This window comes from Pelecanus crispus, chromosome 1 (assembly GCF_030463565.1).
Source record: "Pelecanus crispus isolate bPelCri1 chromosome 1, bPelCri1.pri, whole genome shotgun sequence".
Classification (NCBI taxonomy): domain Eukaryota; kingdom Metazoa; phylum Chordata; class Aves; order Pelecaniformes; family Pelecanidae; genus Pelecanus; species Pelecanus crispus.
In genome coordinates, this window is record NC_134643.1 from 59,563,615 (window position 1) to 59,589,164 (window position 25,550).

Sequence of the window (25,550 nt, forward strand, 5' to 3'; positions counted from 1 at the left end):
GTGAAAAAGCACTCCTGCGTTGAGATAAGAACAGTTTAATAATTGAAATAAGGTAAAATAATAATAATAATAATATAATAATTATAATAATAATAACAATATACAAAGCAAGTGATGCACAATGCAATTGCTCATCATCTGCTGACCGATACCCAGACAGTTCCCAAGCAGCGATCGCTGCTCCCTGGCCAACCCCCCCCCCCCCCCCCCCAGTTTATATACTGAGCATGGCGTTATATGGTATGGAATAGCCCTTTGGTCAGTTTGGATCAACTATTCTGGCTGTGCACCCTCCCAGTTTCTTGTGTACCTGGCAGAGAGTGGGAAGCTGAAAAGTCCTTGACTGGCATAAGCAGTACTTAGCAACAACTAAAAACATCAGCGTGTTATCAACGTTCTTCTCCTACTAAATCCAAAACATATCACTATGCCTGCTACTAGGAAGAAAATTAACTCTATCCCAGCTGAAACCAGGACAGGAAGCACAAGGTTTGCCCAGCTGTTTTCTGTACTTCAAGAATCTTCCCAGATGGAGTTCAAAAAGAGACAGAATCCCTTGCCCCTGATGGCCAATTTGCTATCTTACATGGGCCAAGAATTCTAGTTGTACTGATGGTTATCCAATGTAGATTTTCATAAGCTTCCCAATTATTCTTGCTGCTAGGATGAGGACAAAAATGAAAATGTTGCCTTTTTGTAAATAAAAGAAATATTAAGGAATCTACAGTGGTTTTCTGTTCTTTGGGGTGGGGGGAAAGGATTTACAGCTTTTCTAAATAAGGGACTAGGCAAAGCTTTGCTTAGACCAATATACCTTTAGCCCTCCCTACTCCCTTCCCCAAGAGACTCAGCCACCTAAAACAGAAAGCAGAGTTGGAAATGATCCTGCTGCAAGCCCCTGAGGACCATCTTGCTGGCTTGGTATTTCCCCCCCCTTGTGAAAATGCTGACAGCTTTCAAGCTGGCAAGCTGTTAGCACTGCATTCACAGCCACGCTGGGTGTGAATGTGTGACACACTGTGGCAGGAAGTGCTCAACATCAGATCTGGTGATAACCGGACTTTTCTTCCAGGAAGACAAGATCATGTGGTCTTGTATGTGAGTAACCCAGGCTGTGAATACCAAAGGCATAACAGTCTCAGTGACACAGGGTGCGTTCTCTGCTGAGTCCCCAAGACTTCTTTGGAAATGTCACATGGGGAGCGGTCCCCTCACAAGCTGATGCAAACACACAGTGTGCGCTTCGCAAAACCACAGAAAGATGCTATGATGGTGTCCATCAGTACCAGAGGCAAACCAAAGCTGAACGCCAGTACTGTGTGGAAAATATTGAGCTAACAGGCACAGACACAAGTCTTCTCTTTATCTTAAGCCCAGAGACAGCAAAGATAGCTGTCACGTCTCTCATCTCCCTCTTCCCAAGATACTTTGTTCGTAAAGAGGCAACATGACTGTCAACCTCCTCCCACATCTCTTCCTTTTTTTTACTGTGGAGAAGCGAACGTAAATGGTGCTTGCAGCAAAGGAATTCATCTGAAGTCAAATCTGATCAAGGTTTTGGGTCCTTGGTTGATTCAAAAGCCCGCAGTGATGCATATGGTAAGCTTGCTTAGATAGATCAGACTGAGATTCTCTATTTTTTGTTCTGCTGAAAACACCAGAGGAGGAAGATGCTTCTTTCCAGGAAAGATGGATGCAAAAAGTAAGGTCTCTGGCATCGGGAAATACCGTCAGCTGGGTTCTGACCCACTGTGGCAAGCCCTCATAGCATAAACTTGAGAAAGCCATATAAATATACCTGTATGCCTAAAGATGCAGCTAGAGCCCAGTTACTTGGTGAAATTTTGGCTGAAAGTAACTCTGAAAGATTTCTTATTGTCATTGCATGCCTTAGTTTCCCATATGTACAGCAATGAGTTAGTTGGAATAACTACACTGACACATTCCCAGTCAAACGCTGCAGCTTTTCATTCACATATAGCATTTATCTGCTAGAATCCACCACAAGGCAACTACAGCAATGGCTTTTGGTCTTCATGCAGTCCAAGACTAAACCTGAACCAGTGGCAGAGCTGAAAACAGCTACCCCTGCCCAGCTGCCAAAATGAGCCCAAATGAGCCCTGGCCCAAATGAGCTCAGCTCCAGGTCAATGCCACTGGCTGGAGCTCAGCCCCAGGTCAAAAGTCGTCCATGTCCCCATCCCCCCCTCACCATTTATTGACAGAATAACTCTATTTACTCTGCTCTAGCTGGAGCGTTGTTGCTTTTTGTGAAAAACGAAGGGGCACGTACAGAGCTACAGGGCTGTAAGCAGAACGTGGTGCAGACAAGGTAGGTGAGGAGGACCTGGGGCTAGAATAAAAGCAGATGCCACAGGGAGAAGTGAGTTCTGGTGCAACGGAGTGCAGGGAGCCCAGCATCAGGAGACTGGGCAGCAAGAAGCACAAGAAGACCAGAGGGAGTCTTGCAGGTGGGGACTGAGAGACGCTGTGTTTTGCATTCATCTGCATGACCACTGTGGTAACTGGACCTGCTGTCTACTGCCATCTTCCCTCCTTCAAGTGGTCTACATCTACTGGCCAGCATCTGCTCCATCCTTGTGCTGGGGAGCACACACCCTGCATTTTGCCTCTCCCTCCAATGGGACCAAGGAGGGTAGCTAAGAAACACATCAGTTGCTCAGCAACTTCTTGTCCCCCGAGGAGGACAACGTAAGCTATCTGCACCAGCCTCCTGGGTTGTTCTCTGCACAGCTGGAGGTGCTCCCACCCTGACTTTTTCCAGGCTCCCCCTGCTCAGCCTGTGGATCTTCTCCTTCTGCAAGCCTCCAAAACCTCCATTTCAGAAAAGAAAAAAGCCATTGCACGGGGTGTGCTGACCCATCGCAACAGAACAGTGCAGGACAAAGGACGAGCTGAAGGGACATGGCATTAGGTTATTGATCGCTGAGGAGACCTTGAGCTTGGGTAAATAGATGTCCTCTTCTCTCCCCTCCTCCATGCATGTGTGAGCTGGCTTGCCTAGGGGGTGTGGGCCAGGCCTCACAGGCGGCAGCAGGTTTCAAAGGTAGGTCTGTAGCTCCAGGGGAAACCCCAGTGCCTACCATCAAATCTTCTAACAAAGAGGCTCTTCTACTGCTGCTTCCTGCCCTCCTCCCCCTGCCCCTCCATCTGTGGTTCTTTGCTTGTGCCTGCTGTTTCTGAAGGGATGCTGTGACAGCGGAGAAGTGCCCTTGCTCTCCTGGAACACCCAACCTGGTTCATTGGGGAGGACATCCTCCCCAGGGGTTGCACAGAAAGGTGGCCCACGAGAAGCAAGGGAGGGCAGTCTGTACTGGGCCTCTTCATACTGTGTGCCTCTCTGGAAGGGTGCATCACAGCAAGCAGATGTGCAACTGATTGTCCAAGTGCTGATGTTCACCAAGCTGGGTTGAATGTTTTAGAGTGAGTTACCTGGTGCTTACATTCTACAAGCATGTTTCTGTGTTGCAAGGCAGCCTGGAGGGCTCAGGGCTCAGTAACTGGCAGAAAGCAAGTATATCAAGAAGATCATTCACCCCTATCATGTGAACACTCCAGGGTATCCACATGGGCTAAAATGGGCGTAAGGCCAACCATCTCTTCCCACATCTGCAACAGGTCCCTCCTGTGCATTTGTGCCCCCACAGTCACACGCACTAGTGGGTACAAAGACAACTCACAGATATGTAGACATGGCACAGGCATTCCCCAAGACCTCTGTGCTCTCCCACGCAGATGCATTCACATGCCTTTCCTCTCCAGCCACAGAAACACAGAAAGCCTTTGGGGGCAGCTGTGCATTGGGTGATGGCAGAGGAAAGGAGGAGGAAGGCAGGTGAGAGAGATAACCAAGATTAACATGGCTGTCTTGGGCAATGGCATTTCTTACCCTCAGAGTCTGGGGCTGACAGAAAGGATGCTGGTCAGGACGAAGGAAAAAAAGCAGCCTGGGGTAGATGAGGGGCAAAAGAAGCCAGAGGGTGTCCCCTGGCACAAGCAGAAGGTGGTAGAGGGATGAACATTGTTTAGGTGCTCTCTCCTCACTAGCTCAGCTAGTGAGTCAGTGCCGGCATGGGCTTAGCCCTGGGACATATGGTCTGGTGGGAATGGCAAGATTTGCTTACATTTAGGGACCGAGAGCAAAATGGCACAGCAGGCAAAGTACAACTTCAGGCTCCCAGACTGGGCTGTTGTGTGCAACTTCTGTGTGCATTTGAGGTCATGGATTTTCTTTTGCATTGATTTCTAGGTCAATAAAATACCAGTTTTAAAACCATTCCCAGCCTGGGAGGACAACACTTTTGTGTCCGGAGAAATTCATTATTGTACTCATTTGTGGTTTTGGCAGAAGCAAAACCCAGGGAATGCCTTTAAAAATTGAGGGATTACCCTGGAGGTGTAGACAGGACAGTGTCCTGGAAGCCTGTCTCCCACTGAATTAGGAGTTTTACTCACATTTGCACTGAGCAAAGTCTTTGATGGTTAGCACACAGATCTCTTGGGGCTATAGATCTTGGGAGAGGAGCACAGAGATGGCAGAACACCTCCAGAGACAGGTATAAAGGGATACAGAAAACCCAGCCCGACTATGGTGTGCTGTGTCACTAGGTGCCCCTGATGGAGGCTGAGGAACAGGAGGAAGATGCCAAGTCCCTCTCGAAGGACGAATCAGAGACTAACTCACGTGACTTCCTCCGCTATGTGCCCCTCGGGATAGCCTTCCTTTTGCTGGCTGGAGCTGCTGCAGCAACCTGGTACTTCCTAGGTAAAAATTGAACACGTTTTGTCCCCACGCAGGAGGTGGATGGGGTGTAGTCAAGGCAATGCCCAGCCCAAAGCGCATTAGTGGGTGATCTTTACAGACTCATACATAGGGGTAAACCCCTCTCTCCTACATATCAGCAAGGTAATCCAGTAGTGTCTTCTGTTGGCAGACTACAGACCGTGGCACCTGGAACCAGCCGTCCTGCAGTTTTACTCTGGCAGCCTCCAGGTCCTCAATCGCCAGTACTCCCCGGACCTTGGCCAGGTGGAGTCCAGAGCCTTCTGGTTGGAGTCAGCTAAGCTCCAGAAGATGGTGAGGGCAATTTCCTGACCAGAGCTGGCCCTGAGGCAGTTCAGTGAGTAGAAAGAGGAAGGGTCAGGTACCCCCATACAAGTGACAGACTTGGTGGGTCTGTACAGCAAGAGGGATGAAACATAGGGTTGGCCATAGGTCCTTTTCCACTGTAACATTGTGTGGTAGTTATTGGATGACATTCTCGTTGCAGCTGAAGGAACTGATTCGTGCCACAGAGCTGGGTCGATATTACAACTCAAGCACAGTGTATGCCTTTGGGTGAGTAGCACCCAGAGCATTTTTGCTTGTTCGTGTGTGAAAGCTTCCGGTCAATTGTACTCTGGTTTCATTGAAATCCAGCCATGGTAAACTGCTGCAGTCCCCATCATGAGCTCTAGGCTAGGCTGGGCAGTCCAGATCCAGAATAGTTCCAGTATGACAAAGCTGGGGATATTTTGATGTTCATCTTCATCTGAGGTCATGATGAAAAGCCAAAACTAAGAAATTTTTCAGAGAGGCAAAAATTCAAGAGAGGAAAAACATTGACTGGAAAGAACTGAAAAAAAAAAAAATCTGGGCTTCGCATTCTCAGTACAAACTAAGCAGCTGGAAATTAATTTCTCTAATTCAAGAAAGTCATTTTATGGCCTGCTTCTAGGCACCAGAAGGGAGAGGCTGGAATGCACCATGGAAAAGGTATTCCAGCCAAGAAACATGGTCCACCTGGGAATAGAGTAACAGTGGAATGGGACAGATGTGGGACTACAGCTTTGCAGGTCATCACAGTAGATCGAGAAAGCAGGAATAACTTCCAAATTGATGTATACATTTGCTTCTGAGTTTTGGTTTTGGTTTGGGTTTTTTTTTTTTTCCATGGAAAACTACACCCCTAAATTTGTCCTTCAGCTAAGAAAAAATCAAATTTTGATGGGACTCCATTTTCAACTAGGGAAAGAAAAGTTTCATTTTCCAATTCTTCCTCTAGCCTTTTACTGAACAAAGGTTTGTTTCAACATCTCTTCCCCCTCCCCCAGCCAATTTTCTCTGCCAGCTGTTGAACAGAGCTTTCCCAGTCACAGTCTCCTGCAGCTTGAGCCTGCCCGGCATTAATGGCTTGTAGTAAGGTACTGAGTCCTAAATCATCCACCTGTCACCACTGGGAGGTGAGACAATGAAGTCTTGAGAGTTTCTTTTCAACCCCTGGTCAGTAGTAACCAAAGGTCATTTCTACCTGAAATGAGACTACTCATTAGACCAGTCTTGATTAATTATCACATTAATTTGACCACGTATGGTCACCAGTAAAGCCAGATGGCGTCAAATGGCTTCCTCCCCTAAAGGACTGAGCATTAACTAGCACCATGGGCATAGCAGCTCTCCTGCCCTACTCAGAGTGGTTTCTCTGGGTCACAGCAGTGAGCTGGAAAGTCCACACAGATATGTCTGATTTGTGAAAACACAGTGCAGGGTTAATCTCTGGGATATGCCTCTCCAGTGATTCTATAGAGGAAGAGAGAGGATATTTAATGTGCTATTTCTCTGTCAGGGAGGGGGCTCTGACCTTCTTCTTCTGGTTTGCCCTCCAAATCCCTGAGAGTCAGCAGAAGAAGGTGACTGCTGAGAGGGTAAACACAATGCTCCACCAAAAGCTCTCCACCAGCTTCAACAGTTCAGGCAGCCTGTCTTACCAGACGGAGTACCAGGTCAACCCAGACTCGCTGGTTCTGCTGGGTAAGTACCAGCTGCTCAGCTGTGGCCTGAGCCATCAGAAGTGCTCCAAGACTTATAAGGTGTTGGAGGGAGGTTAGGAGAAAAGGCCAGAAGTCACTAGTGAAGGGGATAGGGGAAACCCAAAGAGGATAGGGAGAAAATGATGATTAGGAGATACAATTACACGTATTTCTTCCTGATAGAGGAGAACTGATATTTGATAATTTAAAAAAAAAAAAAAAAAAAAAATCCTTCCTTTGAAGGATTAAAGATTATTGGGGATACAGCTGACCATGACCAGCTAGGTAACATTGTTTTTTTTTCTCCTTCTCCCATCAGCTTTGGCTTCTGTGGAGTAAGATTTTACACAGGTCATGACTTTGATCAGCTCAGCTCAAAAATAGCAAGCAATTACGTTTCTTGCTTTCCTTTGGGACATTATTCCAGGCTACTTGATTGAAAGAAGAACAAAGGCAACGTACCTTGAGTCACCACTAGTCTTCCTCTGAGACAAAGCATTGTTGCCACTTCAGTTCTTGACGTATGCTTTTAAGGATTATTTATTGTTGCGCACAGTGAAGATCATAGCCTCTTTATAAAGCCACCCCTACAGAACTGCTCTAAAATTGGTGTTAGATAAAGGACTAGGGATGTGTCTATATTCAACACATCCAAGTCTAATGGAATTTTTATTTGGTCTTTATAACGAGACTTAGCTGCTCAGCCTGATCTGATCCCTCTTACAGAGCCCCAAACACCACAGGTTTTAAAATGCATTGTGTTTCTTCTCTCCCCTTGGGACTCTCATCTCCAAGTTTCTTCTTCCCATGAAATGTTACATCACCAAGTACTTTTCCCCAGACATGTTATCTTGCATTTTTCTAAAGTGACTCTTATTTTAATATATCCACCCCATATTTTCTTTAACTTCTCCCTCCACATCTCAATTGTTTTGTTTGGGTGGTCACTTTTTTCGTGTCCCCAAAGAAAGTTTGATTTCCTCAAAGTGATCTTCACTCCCTCATCCAGACCGTCACGTTAAGATCTTATTCTGAGGCTGCATTAGCATCTCATGAAGACATCTCCTCACACTGTTACCATTAGTCACTTACTTCTACTTATGATTTGTTTACAGCATACCAGACCTTATGCTTAGCCAATTTAAATTAAATTTCTTAAGAAAGATATCATAAGATAATGTGCTAAATGCTTCCAAGTCAGCCCATTTAGCATTTTCCCTTTATTTACACACTTCATAATGTAACTCAAATAGAAATGATGGCACCATTCTTTTAGCGGTTCCAAGTTCCCTTTTATTCCCTTTGCATCTGTTTCACTGTTTTATTCATTTCAGCAGACCACACTTCTTTCTATTTTGGAATTAACACACCAGTTGTAGTTTCTCCAGCTCCTTCTGCTTTCCCTAGTCCTTTCCACCTCCCTCTCCAGTCAGAAGCACAGTCTAGCAACTAAGGCAAAAGCCAGAAACCTCTTATACTGCTGGGCCAGGGTGACCTCAAGCCAGTGACTTAACCTCTGCCTTCATTTGCTCTGTAAAATTGGAGTGAAAAAATAGCTAGCTAATAGCAAGTCATTAGCACTTCATTTTTTTCTGACAGACTCATTTGCTGACCCACTTAGCTCTGAACATTAAGTCTTGCTGCAGCCTGCCTTAAGACACGGAGCTGCAAACCATTAATTAGCACAGGAACCTACCCAACACTTCATTTTTACTAACAGCTACAGCCACCCCAGGACACTAGCATCCCCTTTCCCCCAAAGAGTTTCAGGACTTCCTTCTCCTTACAGACACTCAGTTTTATTACCTCCATATAAAAGACAATTATCAGCTCAGCATACATCCTTCCCTACAGCACATGGGCTTCTCTAGGAGCCTGCTTTATGCCTGCAGGATCATCTTTTCCACAACATCTGGTTTTGCCATGACAAAACTGCTCAGTTCTCCCCACAAAATCACAAGTTCTGGTTAGAAGCTACAAAAGACCAAAGCCCTGACCTAGGCAAGCCCCCAACAGCAGTTCTCACACCCAGCTGACCTCACAGTGCCTTTTATTTTGGCAATTATTCCCAGTAGCACCTGATCTCTGTCTGCTCCCAGTTCAGCTGGGAGGCTGGAGCAAAGCCCAGCTCTCCTAAAAGCATTGTCCACCCTGTTACTGTTTTGCACAGTTTTGTAGTCCTTGCTGGTGGCTTTCTCTGCATCTCCCTTCGCCAGAGGTGGACTCTATAAGGATGTTGAGTAGCTCATCAACCAGTGGTCATCAAAAGAGACCTCCTTCCCCACCTTCAGTAACTCCCATGCTTTTCAGTGAGGGTTATTTAAACTGGGAGAGCAGGGGAGGGGTGAGCAGATGGTGAAAGCTCTGGGAAGTGGGGTTGTGACCTGTGGCATGGCTGGCAGGGCAGGAGGATGGCTGCCTGAAGCAATGCCCAGCCCTCCTGGGAAGGGGAAGAGGTCCAAGAATAGCACACAAAAATGGGCAAGGAAAAAGGGCAGAGAAGGCCATAGTGGGCTGGAAAGCATGAACTGGGGCTGTTGGATTTGGGGCAGAAGCCAGAGAGATTTCCCAGAGAGATTGGGTGGGGAAGGCATGACTGAAACAGGTCCCTGAGAGCAGAGGGAGAGGTACCTGTAGGATGCCCCATGCCGAAGTTGTGAGCGAGCCATTTATGGAGGAAGGGAGTCATCACCTGCCATGCTAGCATTCAAATACTACCAGTTTATCTTTTTGTTTATCTTCCTTTATATATTTCCTTTCTAACAGAATCCAGTGTGAAAGACATAGTAGTGCTGAAATCCACTCTGGGTAGGCTATCTTTCCTTTCCTTTTGAGTTGTGACTTTATGGGATGGATTTTTACAGGGGACAGAAAGCTTAATGGCTTCCTGGACTTGTAAATCCTGGGAAGGGGAGATGAGAACAGCAGCAAGGAAGCACCAGTGTCACTGCTTGGCCAGATCCAAACTACATACGCAGCTACGTGCTGGACTGCTCTGAGCATCCTGACATTTCTGCCCCAGTAGCATTCTGCTGTGCAGAGATACCAGATCCCAGGGGCAGTGCAGCCACCTTAGTAAAGTCTTGTGCCTGTCCTGATGAGTCCTGTCAAATAGCGTGCTATGCTGGTGCAACAGTGCTAATTCCAGGCCCCATGAAACCCTACTGAGTGGGGTGGGGGTTTCCTGCATGGCTCTGCACTGGGTGTGGTGTCAGTCATTTAGGAGTCTGTTGTCTTAGTGATGTTTGAAGGTGCTTTTAGTAGTTTCAGGATGTGTTATAAGTGCTGTGGCTGGCAGCTTGCATTAGATATGCTATTAGAAACTCACCTTTAAGCTGACTTTTACTCAAAAATCTTGGTCTGGAAGCCTGCTGAAACCTGGAAATCAGATGAGGAGATGTAAAGCCAGGAAATATATGGGGGGGTGAGGAGAAAGAGGTGAAAAAGAAAATGAAGCCAGTGGAAGATAACTGTGTTGTGCTGCTATTTGAAGCCTGAGGCAGTATTGGGTTAACCAAGGGAGAGGGAACAGTTCTTTTTAAGAGAAACTGGGGCACTGGTACAGGGGGACCAGTGCCACCACAACATATGTAAAAGTAAACTGAGATCACTGGGATGAGTCAGCCTTACCCTGAAATATGGCTCACACTGATATCCCAAGTGACAATCCTATATCTTAATTTCCATTACTACCACTCCTAAGCCCCCCTTGCCTCCATCTACATCATCCTGAGATTTAAATCCCTGTATCTTTCTTTCCCCTGGATTCAGGTTGCTACAGGTACAGCTATGTCCAGGACGATGATGTCCTAAGGCTGGAGGGCCCTGACTACCTGGCCTCCAGTTGTCTTTGGCACCTCCATGGCCTCAAGGGCTACATGATCAAGATACGCCTGGAGTGGACTCTCCCGGACTGCAGGGATCGCCTGGCTATGTATGACGCAGCCGGGCCCCTGGAGAAACATCTCATCACCTCGTAGGTAGCTCCTGAGTGGGGTGAGCACGGCGGGGAAGCCGGGCAGGATGGCATGACACACCACAGCAGGGGAAGGTGTTAGACTACATCAGAGGAAATTCTCTTTGATGCAGAACCTGCCTCTCACTGATCAGCTGAAGTCACTGATGTGGGACATCATACAGCCAGCAGTACAGTCTGAGAGATTACAGCAGCACGAGCTGTCTCTCTGCTGGCCCTTTATTTGATTCAGTTAGTGCCTCACAGCAGGCATGTGCTGTGGATAACATAGACCTCCATTTTCTCTCTTTCTTGTTCTTCTCTTTCATTTGTTTGTTGCTTGTTTCACTCCCATCCTTTTGTCTCTTCCCCCTCAGGATCTATGGCTGCAGCCGGCAGGAGCCTGTTGTAGAAGTCCTTTCATCAGGCCCTGTCATGTCCATTGTGTGGAAGAAAGCCATGTACAGCTACTATGACCCCTTCATCCTCTCAGCACAGGCAGTGCCCCTCAAAGGTGAGGAAGGCTGGAGGAAGAGGGGTATAGATACAGGGAGGAGACAGGTTATCCCTACAACTTCAGCATTCCTAGAGGCGCTCCATCCCCATTAGGGGCAGAATTCACTCTAGATTGCAAGGGTAGAGGTGGTCAGTAAGAAGCATGTTAGATGTTGCTCCCTCACTTGGACTCATACATTAGCATCTGGCTCGAGTCTTCACAGCCTGGGCTCTGGCAAGCAGAGCCTGAGTGATTGTGATACTTTAGGAGCAAGCCCAAGCTCTTATGCATGGACAGACCAGACGTGGCCTGGACATCACGTCCAGATGCACTCGCAGATAAATGTCAATTCAATATAAGAGTCTAAAGCAGCAATATACATTACCATTACCCTTCTCTGAACAAGAGGAGGAGGCTAACAGTCTTGCCAGGTAGAAATGGCCCCTTGAGGGGGGCTGGTAGAATATCCCAGTCACCTTTAGCATCAGGTCTTAGAGCCCCTTTTCTCCCTTCCTACAATGGGATGAATACATGGCATTCCCAGGCTGAGGTTGAGCTGACAGGTAGCAGGGCTTTGAATGTCTGCATTTACAGCCTGTGAAGTGAATATAACTCTACGGGAAAGCCTGGAGCAGCAGGGGAAGATCGGCACCCCACACTACCCCAGTTACTACTCACCCAACACGCAGTGCACCTGGCACATGACGGTAAGAGCCAGCTCCCGAGCATCCACCCCATCCCTGAAACCCATGCGGCACTCCCCACATTCGGGGGGAGTATAGACAGCGGTCTCAGTCAGATCATCATGAGAAGCAAGCAGAGGATGGCAGCCTGCCTAGCCTCCACATGATGTGTGTTTCTGGAGGGGAAGGAGTATAATATTGCATGCTGGAGCAGCGATGTTATAGCTGAGGAGGAATCTGAAATCTCATCTCGGGAGGAATTCTTCAAGGCCGATCAAGATTGCCAAAAATTGCTAGGAATTGCCATGCTCTCAGACCAGCAGCAGAGCCACCCTGGGCTGCAGCATGGCCCCAGTTTAGATGGTGCTTCCTTCTGTCTTGCAATGTGTGAATTGGCAGCTCTCCCCTTCACATCTACCCTGCTTGTTTCTGTCATATGGAGTGGGATGCAGCACTTCTAGGAGCCCTCTCCACTCTGCTCTGGACCCCCTTGCCTGCAGGTCCCATCCCTCAACTATGGGGTTGCCCTGTGGTTCGATGCCTACGCACTCAGCAGACAGAAGCATGACCTGCCCTGTACCCAAGGCCAGTGGATAATTCAGAACAGAAGGTGTGTGCTGGGGTCCTGGTTTTTGTCTCTAACTTCCCACCTGGGATTAAACTTGGTGTTAAACCTCTGCAGGTTCCCTGCTCACTTCAGCCACCAGGTCTGAGGAAGGAGAGCCCATCACCACATGCAGTGGCTACTGTTTGTGCTGGTGCTTCTTGCTTGTCTACTTCTCTTTCAGCCTGTCTTGTCCACAGGCTCCCCAGTGAGCACATTTCTTACAGATTTGCTTTGAGCTACCAGCCTGCCTTCTCTGTCTTGCTGTTTGCATCAGACTTCCTAGTTTTCTCCTCTGTGTGTAACCTTGGTGTCCTCCCACATCTCCTCTGTTTGCAAATCTGCCTGTCACCACCTCTGCGATACTATCTACGTGTGCCATTGCCTTGCATCCACCTCCGTACAGATCTTCCGCCTAGCTCTGTATCCTCCTGCTTTGACTACAGCCACTTCCCCCTGCGGGACTTCCCAAAATCAGCATCCATATGCAGCTGGGGCTGCTGCCCACCACTGCCCAGCTGCAAAGGACCAAGAGCTGCTGTGCTCCCATCTCCTCAAAGCAGGCTTCGAGCTGTGTGGTTTTTGGTTTTCCTCCCACTTACTGCAAAATTGCCCTTTTCCCTCCAAAACCTCCCCCAGCCCATCTCATTAACTTCCTCTCCACTGCTCCTGTAGGGGTAATTTCTTTTCTTCTGAAGGGTCTGATCCAGAAGCTACATTCCCCTGGCTTAGGATTTTCACTTTTTCTCTCCCTGCTCTCTTCTCTTAAACTGTCAGCACCACAGTTTCTACAACATGGCTTCTTTGGGAAGAGAAATGTAAGAACTGAATTGCTTTGTGTGGCCTGAATTCAGCACTTCCCCAGAAAGTGAGAAATGTCCAAAGATAGTAGGGTCACTCTGGACTCGTACGTGGCCTGAGGGCAGAACTGGGTCACCATACCCATAGACTGTTTTTGTCCTGTTCATCAGGCCTAATTTTGCCCTGTTGCCCCCAGTTATTCAGTGCTGAATATCACGGCTATTCCTGTTGTTTCCCCTGTATCTCCATTGGTTCCCACCACAGGATTCATGTGTGGTGGTGTTTTCATCCCTGTTTATCTCTGGGGCTTCCTCACCTCACATCTTCAGCCATTTTGGGGGAGTCCCTAGGTTAGTTATGCTGACTTGCACCCAGAGAGGACCCCTTGTTTCACCAGGGTTACTCACTCATCATCCTGGCCTTGCTCAGTCACCAAGATGTGGCCAGGCAGAGCAAGATCAAGTGTCAGCTCTCCCGCCTGCTGACAGGGCACAGGTTTAAATTGCAGCCTTTTCCCACTGATCCTTCCTAATCTCATGACATATTGAAGGCATTTTGCCTTCCTGGCTTCCCACACACACCCTGTCTGTGTGGCCCCCTTTGCACCCCAGCCCCACCAAACCCCCTTGCCCCACTTTGTTGCCTTGTCCTCCCTCCCTGCCCAGGACATCCTGCCTGTGTTTGCCTCTCAGGTTGTGTGGCCTGCGGACCCTGCAAGCCTATGCCGAGCGGATCCCAGTCACATCCTCGGCTGACATTGCCATCACCTTCACCTCGCAGATCTCCTTAACTGGCCCCGGCATACAGGCAGCTTACAGCCTGTACAACCTATCTGACCGTAAGTTCAGGCTCCTCCTTGCTCCTTAGTGGGTGGTGGGAGTCCCAGCTGGCTACCGGCTTGTGCACTTGGCTTGTATTAGGAGAAACACAAGACACATCCCATGAGCCCCAGGTGCCATCTGTCCTTCAGGCACATGGTCACAAATGCAGTGATGCACACACCCCTCATCTGCCAAAAAGAAGAGGCATTTATGTGCGAAAATGCTTCTGCACATGTGGCCCTGCCTCATTGTCGTGGTTTAGCCCCAGCCAGCAACTAAGCACCATGCAGCCGCTCACTCACTCCCCCTACCCCAATGGGATGGGGGAGAGAATTGGAGGAGTAAGAGTGAGAAACACTCCTGGGTTGAGATAAGAACAGTTTAATAATTGAAATAAAGTAAACCAGTAATGATAATAATAACAATATTATAATGATAATAACAATAATAATATACAAAGCAAGTGATGCACACAATGAAATTGCTCACCACCTGCTGACCGATACCCAGACAGTTCCCAAACAGCGATCGCTGCTCCCCAGCCAACCCCCCCCCCCCAATTTATATACCGAGCATGGCGTCATATGGTATGGAATAGCCCTTTGGGCAGTTTGGATCAACTATTCTGGCTGTGCCCTCTCCCAGTTTCTTGTGTACCTGGCAGAGCATGGGAAGCTGAAAAGTCTTTGACTAGCATAATCAGTACTCAGCAACAACTAAAAACATCAGTGTGTTATCAACGTTCTTCTCCTACTAAATCCAAAACACAGCATTATGCCTGCTACTAGGAAGAAAATTAACTCTATCCCAGCCGAAACCAGGACACTCATGTTGCCAGAGCATCCATGTGCACTAGCCCAGCTTCAGAGTTGCCTGTAGGCTCACCCCTGTGCCCACATCATGGACTGGCCTTGGAAATTCAATGAGAGACCATCTCTGACTTGAAGTTACTTCTATTTCAACTATAAGGGCTCTTAGAGAGAGCTGTTTCCTGCTCACCTTGGAATCCATGCAAGTGAGAGACAAATAAAACCCGCACACAAATATGCATATGCACATATGCAAATGCACACCCACGGTTGTCTTTCCAAGGTTTCTCCATCTCCTTCCTAAAGGGTGCCTGTAATGCATACCAGTCCCTGAATATGTGCCCCTGCCAACACATCTAACACCAACCCCTCCAAGGCCCTGACCAAGTTTTAATAACAACTCCAAAGAACGTATTTCAGCTTTCCCGCAGCATTCAGGAGTCATGAAACAGGGCTAAACCAGAGGTATAGCACACCAGGTGGGTGGTTGTCTTGGCTCTTGCCCATTGATACAACAGGAAGCAGGGAAAGAGCCTTCCTTCCCCTGGTGCATAGCCTCTTGTTCAGAGTGGATGACATGGCAGATTTTGGGGAGCACAGTGAGTGCTGCCTGCATGCTGCTGCAGCACACGTGGTCAGGAAAGTGTGCAGCTCCATTCTCCACTTTCAATCCTCAGTGCTCTGCTGCAAGGAGGTTTCCAGTCACTGGGGACTAACTGCTCTCTGGTGGTTTTGCAGCTTGTCCCAGGGAGTTCCTGTGTTCAGTGAATGGCTTGTGCGTTCCAGCCTGTGACGGGATCAAAGATTGCCCCAATGGGCTGGATGAGAGAAATTGTGGTGAGTGATTTCTTCTCTCCGTCGGTCCCTGGTCTCAGCAGGACACAGCCCCTTGCTCCTCCAAAGGCAGGGAGAGATCATAGATCATAGAATCCTTTAGGTTGGAAAAGACCCTTGAGATCATCGAGCCCAACCGTAAACCTAACACTGCCAAGTCCACCACTAATCTATGTCCCGATGGGGAGGATTCAGTTGGCCTAGGTACAGCTTTGTACCTCCCCTCCAGGAGCTTAAACCTCTGTGTCCATAAAAGCCTCATCCCACTGCCAAGTGACTTCAGCCTGTTCAGGAAAGAGCAACAACATTTCTTGCTCCTGTGCACCACACAGTCTTCCCAGAAGATACCCCTGATATCCATGCACAAGACCTCCAGGCAGTTTGAAAGAAGGCCCCTACCCAGGCTGTCCCCCACCTTGTCCTGCTTTCCCCCCACCCAGGCCCAATGGTCAAGCTCAGCCCTGGCCTACAGCCCCTCTGTTGTCATACCACTCAGCTTCCCCCTCCCAACCCTCCCACCTTGCCCCCACCTCCCCAAGCCCACCTGCTGCCTGGCTCTCTTCCCTCTCCCACCAGGCCATTTGTGACACTTGATATGTACAGATCCTCACCCATACATTTTGCCCCAGTTTGGGAGCATCTAAGTCCTCAATCAACCGTCAGCTCTTCATGCCAACAGCAATTAGTGCACATGCAGACACTGTCCTTGGCATCCCAGAAGTCCTGCAAAGCCCCATTCTCATAGGAAAAACTATTCAGGCTCAGGCATGACACCTAATTCATCTGCTCTCCCATCACAGGTTGGGGGGGGGGGGAGGGTGTCAGCTCACCATATTGCTGGCACCACTAATTTTTCATTAGTTGTCCCCTACAGCTGTTTTTTCACAGACAGAAAGATCCCTGAACCACTGGAGACAGTGGCAAGTTGTGAGAGATTCAGAGGAAGGTATAGAAAAGTCTAAAGTAAAAGAAAGGAGAAATCTTTCTCAAAGAAGTTTTAATTCAGTGCTAGAAGTGTGGGAGTTCTCACAGGATCACTGAGGTTGGGGTTTGCGCTGTCTGCAGTCTTGTTGACGGTGCACTCTGTCCCATCATCCAGCTGTCTGACATCAGGGCTTGCTTGCTTCCCTCATGCAGACAAGGATACACGTGCATCCTTATGAATATCTAATCCTTTCTTGAATCCTGTTAGCTTCTTGGACATAGGGATATCTTGTGTCATTCAGTTCCACAGGTTAACACAGACCAAGACCGGACAAAAAAGCATTTTCTTCTCAGTGTTTGCAGACACCTGTTTGTATGTGAAAAAGAAAATAGAAGCATTGTGATTTCTTTCCTTTCGTACACTGTCGCCACTGTTGCATCCTTGCTTATTCACTCGATGCCTGTACGGAACAGTCCCTGTCTTTAAAATCAGTGTTCACATTGCCTGAGACCTCCAGTCATCTGGAAGCCTCACACTAATTACTGAAGAAATTGTAGTCATTGCAGTAAGAAAATGCCCGGCAGGTACTGGCCCATTATGCTTGGTGTTGCACATAGATACACACAAACACAGGACAAGGGGACAGTTCCTGCTATGAAAAATATGTAATTAGAAGTCACGCTCTGTGATGGGTAGGCACCTTATGCCCATCTCCATCCTGAGCAGCTATCAGAGGTCATGGACATCAAGGAATCCATCTTGTTCAGGACTCACCTATCAGGGAGCAAGGGGAGCAGCTGCTCTGCAGGAGAAGGTGACCCATGAGCTGAGAGTGACAGCAAGACAGGAGGAACAGTGACCTCACCAGACAGGATGCAGTCCTACAGAACCTGAACAAGGCAAGCAGACCTGGTCTGATGATGATAACCTGGGGTCAACCAAGAGTCCAGTGATTGTGAGACAAGTCCATAGTGATGAGGCAGGTCCAAGGCCAAGCCATGAAGTCAAGAAAAGTTAAGTCAGCATCAGCAAGATATAAGACAGGGTGCAGGCATACCTACAATGCAGATCAGCCAAAGACCAATAGCAAGGACCTCAGATTAAATGCAACTGCTGAGCAAAAGGGGACCAGGCTCCTGGTCTTCACAGCAGTCTGTTTCAAGACTACACAGTTGTACTATACCAGAGCTGGTCTTAAGCACAGGCTGCCAAATCCTTACAAGGTGGGGGAAGAGGTTGCGGAGCCTGCTGGTGCACTTAAGGCCCTGACCTCACACCTGACGCCTTGTCTTGCATGGCTAATTCCTGGGCACTTCCCCCCAATGCAGTGTGCCCTGCAAAGTTCCAGTGCCGTGAGGACAGCGCTTGCATCGAGTTCAGCAGGGTCTGCAATCAGCAGCTGGACTGCGTCAATGGGAGCGATGAGGAGCAGTGCAGTGAAGGTAGGGAGGGGATGGTCCTGGGCTGACAACCATGTTCCCATATGCTTGAGCCAAGACTGTTGGTAACGTACTTTCCTCTTATGAGATAAGGGCACAAGCTGGGAGTTAACATGCCCAACCTGCTCACAACATTTGCTCTATAGCTGACCAAGTGTGCTCAGGATATTACCTGTCATCATTTATGGAGTTCCCCCAAGGTCTCTATTGCCTTTTTTCCCCCACTCAAAGGACTTCAGACTGTGTTTGCAACCTGCCGCGCTCCCTCAGCCCTGGCTCCCCTTCCTCTTCGCAGGGGTCCCTTGTGGTCCTTTCACCTACCGCTGTGAAGATGGGACCTGTGTGAAGAAACCCAACCCCCTGTGTGACACCACTGCAGACTGCAAAGACCTGTCTGACGAGAAGCGCTGTGGTGAGGAAATGCTCAGGCGCACATCAGCCAGGCAGGTTCAGGATGCCACATAGCTGCAAGTTGCCCCTTTTTCCCCCTGCCCACCCAGCATAAGCACCCACCCTCCCTTGTTCCACCACTTTTTCCCTACCCCAGCCCCACGACAGCAGTGCCACTGCTCCATCCTGCAGTAGCAGTGGCAGCAGCGACGAGCCAGCTCTCTGTGCTGAACTGCCAGGAGGCATTGTCTGCTCTTTGGACAGCTGCTCCCCATCTCCTTCAGGCAGAGGCATCAGGCCAGATAGACATGTTTCACAGGCCAGGTCCTACCCACAGGCTGCCTGTTGGACCACTGTGCTGGCTTATGTGAAGTAATGCCATCCTGCAAAAGCTCCAGCCAGGGAAATCACCCATGACTGCATGGTCATTGGCAGGGAGAGAACTTGTGTTTTCATTTCCCTGCTTAGTATTTCTGGAGCCTCAGTGGACAGCGAAAGGGAATGGCTGCGAGGGTTCATGCACAGACAGCATGCTCCCCCAAAGGCATCCTTCGGCTGCAGCTGGGGGTGGGGTAAGGCTGTGCAGGCATCAGTGGGGTCGTGCACTTGGAGGAATTGCTCACTAGACCTGTCCTGGATGGCACATAAAGCATCTGCTGGCTGGGTAAGGCAAGAGATTAGAGGTCAAACTCTTCAGTCAATTAAGTAGGAAAGAAAAGGGCAGGCGCAATATATAATGTTCCCTTCCTCCCCTGAAGTACCTGCTGTGTGTCCTCCTCCTCAGACTGTGGGCTGCAAGCCCCTCTCAGCAGGATCGTGGGTGGTGCGAATTCTGTGGAAGGGGAATGGCCGTGGCAGGCCAGCCTGCAAGTTCGGGGACGCCACATTTGTGGGGGAACACTCATTGCTGACCGCTGGGTGGTCTCAGCCGCACACTGCTTCCAGGATGAGAGGTAAACGGAGAGGGGAGGGTGCTGGACAGGAGAAGAATTTGCATTGCTTTCCGTGTCACACGTGATAGGAGGATCATCCAGCTTATGAAGATGGCACGGGGCAGCTGCACCCTTCATCTGGCACCCCTGCCATGCTTCCCTGTGGCTTGGAGCTGGAGAAAGGGGTATGGATACACACACTAGTATGTGGGTGTGCATGCAGGGAAAAGAAGGGCAGTGCTGGGATTCGCAGAGCAGCTTTGAGAGGGCAATGGTAGTGAAAGACACTTCACGGCTCCACCTTTGCTTTGGCTCTGGTTTGTCCCCATGCTGTCATGACCATGCAGGCATCAGGATGTGCTAGGATGGGGCCAAGATTGCATTACCTGCGGAGGATGCTGCTTGGGTCCCATGCTGCCCACCTCCAGAGCCTGCCCTTTCAGGAGGAAGCACGGTCTCTCCCCCAGTTCCTTCCACCCAGTGTATGTACCACAACAGCGGCAGTAACACACAGATCAGGGGGGTTCACTCATTCTTTCAAACTGGGAAGAAGTGAGGAGGAGGAAGGTCCACAGCTGTGCTGGGTGACAGGACTGGGTAGGGGAAGGAGTATGCACCCTCGGGCCCAGTCTCCACCTCCTCCAAAGTCCCTTTTTCCTCTACCAGTGGGCCAGTGGGGATCCCCCACCTCCCCAGCTGGACTTCCCTGGCTGCCCTTCCCTCCTGATGCCTCGTGAGCTTGGGGAGGAGGAGCTGCTGGTCATCTTCAGTATGGTGTCACCAGCCTTGGTGGGACTGGGGCTGCTTTGCAGTTGTGCTTCTCACCTCTCCCTGCTCCTGCCATGCTCCTTCCTACCTGTGTCCTATAACCCTGCAAGGAAGCCCACCAGCACTGGGAACAGGCCTTTCAAGTGGTCCATGCGGGCTGCATTTGGCCATTTTGGAGTGTCCCAATGCAGGATGGATGGAGCTAGCACAGCCCTGTTAGATGGCATATGTGTGTGCCTGTCAGGGAGAGTACTTAAGTGGTGTGAGAGATGATAAGCAGGGGGAAAAAAGAGGAGCAGAAGAGCAGCAGCCTAGGGTGGGCCATGCTATGGACAGCAGTCTGTGCAGGCAATAGGCTGGAGGTGAGTTCTGAAGGGGAGTTTGGAGCAAGAGAAATGGTCAAACCAAACCAGGGAGCTTTTCACACCCAGAAAGGCAGTGTGGGAGAAAATGGCACAGGCAAGGCAAAAGATGGACAGGACTCTGAGTCTAAAACCAGCCCGCTTCTTGCTTCTTCCTGCTCTGGTCCAGGACAAGGTCCCCTCTGGTCCTCAACCTCCTGCTGGAGACAGGGTCTCCCTTGGCTGTTAGTTCTTAGCTGTTCTGTTCTCAGAGGTGTCACCTTGTTAGGCTGTCCCCAGCTTTAGCCCCTGTTTCTGTAACAGGCTGTCATGCCTTTTAATGCCCTCACCTCTAAGCTGCTTTTCTCGCTTTACTCCCTCTTAAGAGTTTCTCAGAGCTTGTTCCCCTTCTCCATGTCTCCTCCATGCAGCTTTGCATCACCAGCTCAGTTCTTGCTCTCTGCCCTATCACAGTCACTTGCACATGACCAGGCCCAATTGCTTGTCTAACCTACATACACCTTTCAGCCTGCTTTGCTAAGGAAAATAAGCAAATACAAGCAAGTTGCCTGCGTGCATGAGTGTCTGCCCAAAAGTTGGTCCCACTGCACAGGCATGTCAAAGCATCAAAGAGATGTCCCACCTAGTTTCTTGAAATCAGTAGCCAAAACCCAAAAGAGATCCCTCTGAGGGAGATGATAATCCATATCAGACACTCCTCAAAACACTGCAGCCAGGCTCTGCCCACCCTTCTCTGCTCATGTGATGAGTTATCTTCTCTGTTGCATCCTACAGATTGGCCTCCGCCTCCATCTGGACTGTTTACTTGGGTAAATATTTGCAAAATGCCACCAGCCACACAGAGGTGTCCTTCAAGGTGATCCGCCTCTTTCTTCACCCATATTATGAGGAGGACAGCCATGATTATGATGTAGCCCTGCTCCAGCTAGACCATCCTGTGATCATCTCGCCCTTAATCCAGCCCATCTGCTTGCCTGCTCCTTCTCACTTCTTTGAGCCTGGCCTTCATTGCTGGATCACTGGCTGGGGAGCCCTCAAGGAAGGTGGTAGGTGCCAGGTCTTTGCTGGTGGCCTACTCTAGCAGAGCCAAGGTGAAAACATAGATTCAGATGTGGGGTAGGCAGAATAGACTTCTTCTCACCCCAAAGAATTAAGCCGCCTTCACCCCCTTTGATTTTGGGTCACAGGTTGGCCAAAGTTACCTGTTGAGTGCCTTGAAACCTCATTCGGAGAGGCAGGCATGAGAGTCTAGTAAGCTATATGAGGACAGCATGTGTTCCTTCATCCAAACACTAGAATAGCCCTTCAAGAATTAGGGGTCTGACCAGGGGCTATTCAGCCATGGTCACAGCATGGAGCAGCCCCAGTCCCAAAGCCCAGCCCCATGCCTACACAGACATCTGGGCTCCTGTTGGGTCATTTCCCAGGGATAGAGCCTGACCAGAGAAAGTAGAGATGAAAAACTGCTCTTCATCAAACCAGGACTGGGTCTCCTGGCGACACCTGTCCGTGGCCCCTGCAGCAACATTTTCTCCATGCCAAAGACCCTAGGACCTGGGTCCCCCCAGCAACACCTGCACTAGTAAATTCAATGGGAGCAGTGCAGGGTCTGAGTGCTGTCCCTGGAGGATCACACTGCGTAATTGCCAGCATGCGCCCTGGTACCATTTTGGCCACATAGCGCCCACACACTGCTGGGGGACAGCCTGGGCCAAGACCTGTTCCCATGGGGTGGTATGGATGAGTCTATTCTCTTTTGTGAGGAAGAGTTTAGCTCTATGGGCATGACCCCTCATGTTCCCTCCCCATAGGGCCAACAAACAGTTCCAGGCTGCTCTCTAGTAGTGCATGGCACAGGAATATAATAATGTGCTCACCCAGGTCAGCTTAGTGCCTTCACTCACACTCATACATTTGCTCCAGTTGCTTCCTAAATGGAAACAGAGGTCTATCCAGAAGTGGACACTTCTGGTTTGCATACTTAGCCAGAAGAACTTAACAACCATTTCAATGAGAAGCAAATCCAGAACTCTAACATCTCATTGGTTTCCCCAAACCTGAATCCCCCTTGTCCCAAAAGCTGAAGTGCCCATAACATATCCCTGTAGGAAAAGGGACTACAGGGGAATGTTACTCTTTCCATGCAGGTGAAGTGCTCTGTTGAAAGTCAGAGGCTGTGATGCCAGCGGAGAGCAGAACAGTAATTCAGATGACAGCTTTCAGCATGCAGTGAGATGGGCATAGACTGGGGGATCATGGTAAACAGTGGGAAGCTCCACCACTGCTCACCTGTACTGCTTTTCGTGCTCTACCCCTCAGGGCACATCAGCAATGTTCTGCAGAAGGTGGACGTGCAGCTCATCCAGCAGGACATCTGCAGTGAGGCCTATCACTACATGATTTCTCCCAGGATGCTGTGTGCTGGGTACCACAAGGGCAAGAAAGATGCCTGCCAGGTGAAACAGGAGTTGCGGGATCAGGGTTGACTACTGGAGGTGGTGTGTGTCCCAAGTCTCCCAAATGTACTACATAGCCTGAAACAAGGGTGAAAAGACCATAAAATGCCTGACTCCCCCAACCCTTCCCCTGGTCTAAGTGGCCAGCAACAGCTCTGAGGACCACTTCTTCCCAGCATCTTTGCCTTAGACAGGATCCAAATACACTTAAACTTCTCCTTTTCTCATTTCAGCCCATTCTCCACTCTTTACCTCCCACTTCCAAGTCTACATCAGTCTCTTCCCTACTCAGCCTCATTAGCATCTGTCACACACAGTAACCTGCATATTCCTTCATTACTATCAATCTCAAGCAATTCCTCTGTCTCCCATCCCTCTGGGTATCCAGTTAAATTCCACCAGCTTCCTTGCTCTCCATATATTTGGAAATGCCACGCGGATCTGTCAGCTTCTTGGGAGCTGGCTAAGGGGGAGGAATTTGCATAATGAAGGAATGCAACAATGGGTCAGATGTTTTCACTGGAGACTGGTTGTGACATCTGCCTAAGGTATAGGGGATTTTGCAGATGTCCCAGGCACAAGTTGAGGGGATACAGGAATCTGCGTACAGAGGGACTCAAAGCTAGTGTAATCATCCAGCAGGAGAGGCTGGTGAATCACCATCACTCCATTTTTCTTTCCCTTTCTCTAGGGTGATTCTGGAGGTCCACTGGCCTGCAAGGAACCCAGTGGCAGGTGGTTTCTGGCTGGTTTGGTCAGCTGGGGAATGGGATGCGCACGTCCAAATCACTATGGAGTATACACCAGGATCACTCAAGTGCTGGGCTGGATGAACCAAACCATGAGCTGAGAAAAGTGCATCTCTGCCTTCTCCCCACCAGACCTACACTTACATGGCACTCATTCCTGATGTTGCTCACTTGCCTCTCAGAGAGAGTTTCTGTGTGGGATGTTGTCAGACCTAGGATGCTCTTCTGAGCAAGGTAAAAAAAGCCTGCACTGGGGACTGTAGAGAAAAGTAGGCAGACCCTCTTCCCCCTCAGTGCTTCCATCCCAAAGTGTTTTTAGGCCATCCATCCAAAAAAGTTGGCAGTGGAGGGGGGAGGAGGACACGACACACAGCAACAGTCCCAAGTTGATTGTTTCTGAGAAAAGGAATAAGGGGAGTTGAACTTTGCATGAACCATGTGATTCAACCACAATCTTATGCTGGAACATTTGCTGAAAGAAAATGTGACTATGTAGTTAGAGATTCCAGTAACTGTGAAATCAATCTGCCTCCCTCTTCCTTCCTGCTGCTGATCCTTCTTCCCTCTTCCCCTCCCATCACTCCTCCTCTTCCATCTCCCTAATTGCTTCTTTTCTTAGCCGGTGTGTGCTGTTCAGTGGACTGTTCAGCTCAGCCAGGCAACTCTTCACGTCTCACTGACTCCCAGGCATGAGTCCAGCATCACACCCCCCAAGCGCGTGTCCTGCCTCGCTGCTGGAGCAGCACCCAGCCGCCACTGCTGCACTTGGACTCCCTCAGGCAAAGGCCCCAGCCCCTCGGTAAAAACATTGGAGCAGCCTCCCATCCCCTTCCCTCAGCCCTTCTAAATACCTTTAACATGAGGGCGCCTCAATTGCTTCTTCCATCTCCTAACTCAGATAATCCAGGAGGTGAAGGCAAAGGCTTAAGGGCACAGTGCTTAACCGTGACTGCTGTGGGTCTGGTTTTTTTACTAAAGATATACATATATATGTGTGTGTGTATATATATACAATGGGCCACTCTCTGGAATTAGGAATAAAATTAATTTGCCGGTTTTTTTGGCTCTAGTTTGCCTTACTCTGTTAAAAATTATCTTGGGGTTTGTATCTTTCTGACCAAACTCCAATCCTGGCACTGGCAACCAGCAAAAGTTTCCACACCCCTGCCTTTCCTCTCAGCTGTGTCCCAGGTGCAGTGGGGTCAATACAGTAGCTAGATAGGTGGTCCTCACTCATTGCTATGATTTAGGGGTGCAGATATGAATAAGCAAACCAGCTCTGTAGCCCAGCTGCCTGCAGTGGGGATGCAGCACAGATGTAGTGGGAAGTACCTCCAGCCCCCAAAAGACAGGCACAGCACAAGCAGCTTCTGGTGGCTCCAGGTGATGAATCAAACTCCTCCAGCTCCCACCCCCTTCTACCAACACCAGATTTATGCCGCTTGAAATGAGAAGCAGGAATGAGGAACAGACTGTGAATTTTATTCAGGAGTTACAACCTGGTGTCCTCAGACAGAGCAGTGAAGCAAATGCCCCGCTCCCCGAGGCAGGGTTCTCCTCATACTAGCAGACACGGCATCAGGTGCCAGCGTGTTCCTGGTAACCAGGTAGCATGCCTGTCTCCTCTCCCTGCAGACACAGGGCTGCTTTGGGGGACAGGGAGGAAGGCACCAAGGAGCATGACACCCAGCACAGGGACACCCTGCGAGCAGTGCA

General features: G+C 49.3%; 1 protein-coding gene across 1 annotated transcript; it reads left to right on the forward strand.

Annotated features, from left to right (window-relative positions):
* The first annotated feature begins 4,638 nt into the window (after window positions 1-4,638).
* On the forward strand, window positions 4,639-23,935 carry TMPRSS6 (transmembrane serine protease 6). Its single transcript, XM_009488586.2, has 17 exons — window positions 4,639-4,786; window positions 4,956-5,098; window positions 5,292-5,359; window positions 6,627-6,811; window positions 9,577-9,618; window positions 10,582-10,786; window positions 11,143-11,279; window positions 11,856-11,968; window positions 12,445-12,554; window positions 14,042-14,187; window positions 15,718-15,816; window positions 18,067-18,180; window positions 18,473-18,589; window positions 19,352-19,520; window positions 21,404-21,675; window positions 22,949-23,085; window positions 23,777-23,935. The coding sequence occupies exons 1-17, from the start codon at window positions 4,639-4,641 to the stop codon at window positions 23,933-23,935; spliced, it is 2,364 nt and encodes a 787-aa protein (XP_009486861.2).
* The last annotated feature ends 1,615 nt before the right edge of the window (window positions 23,936-25,550 follow it).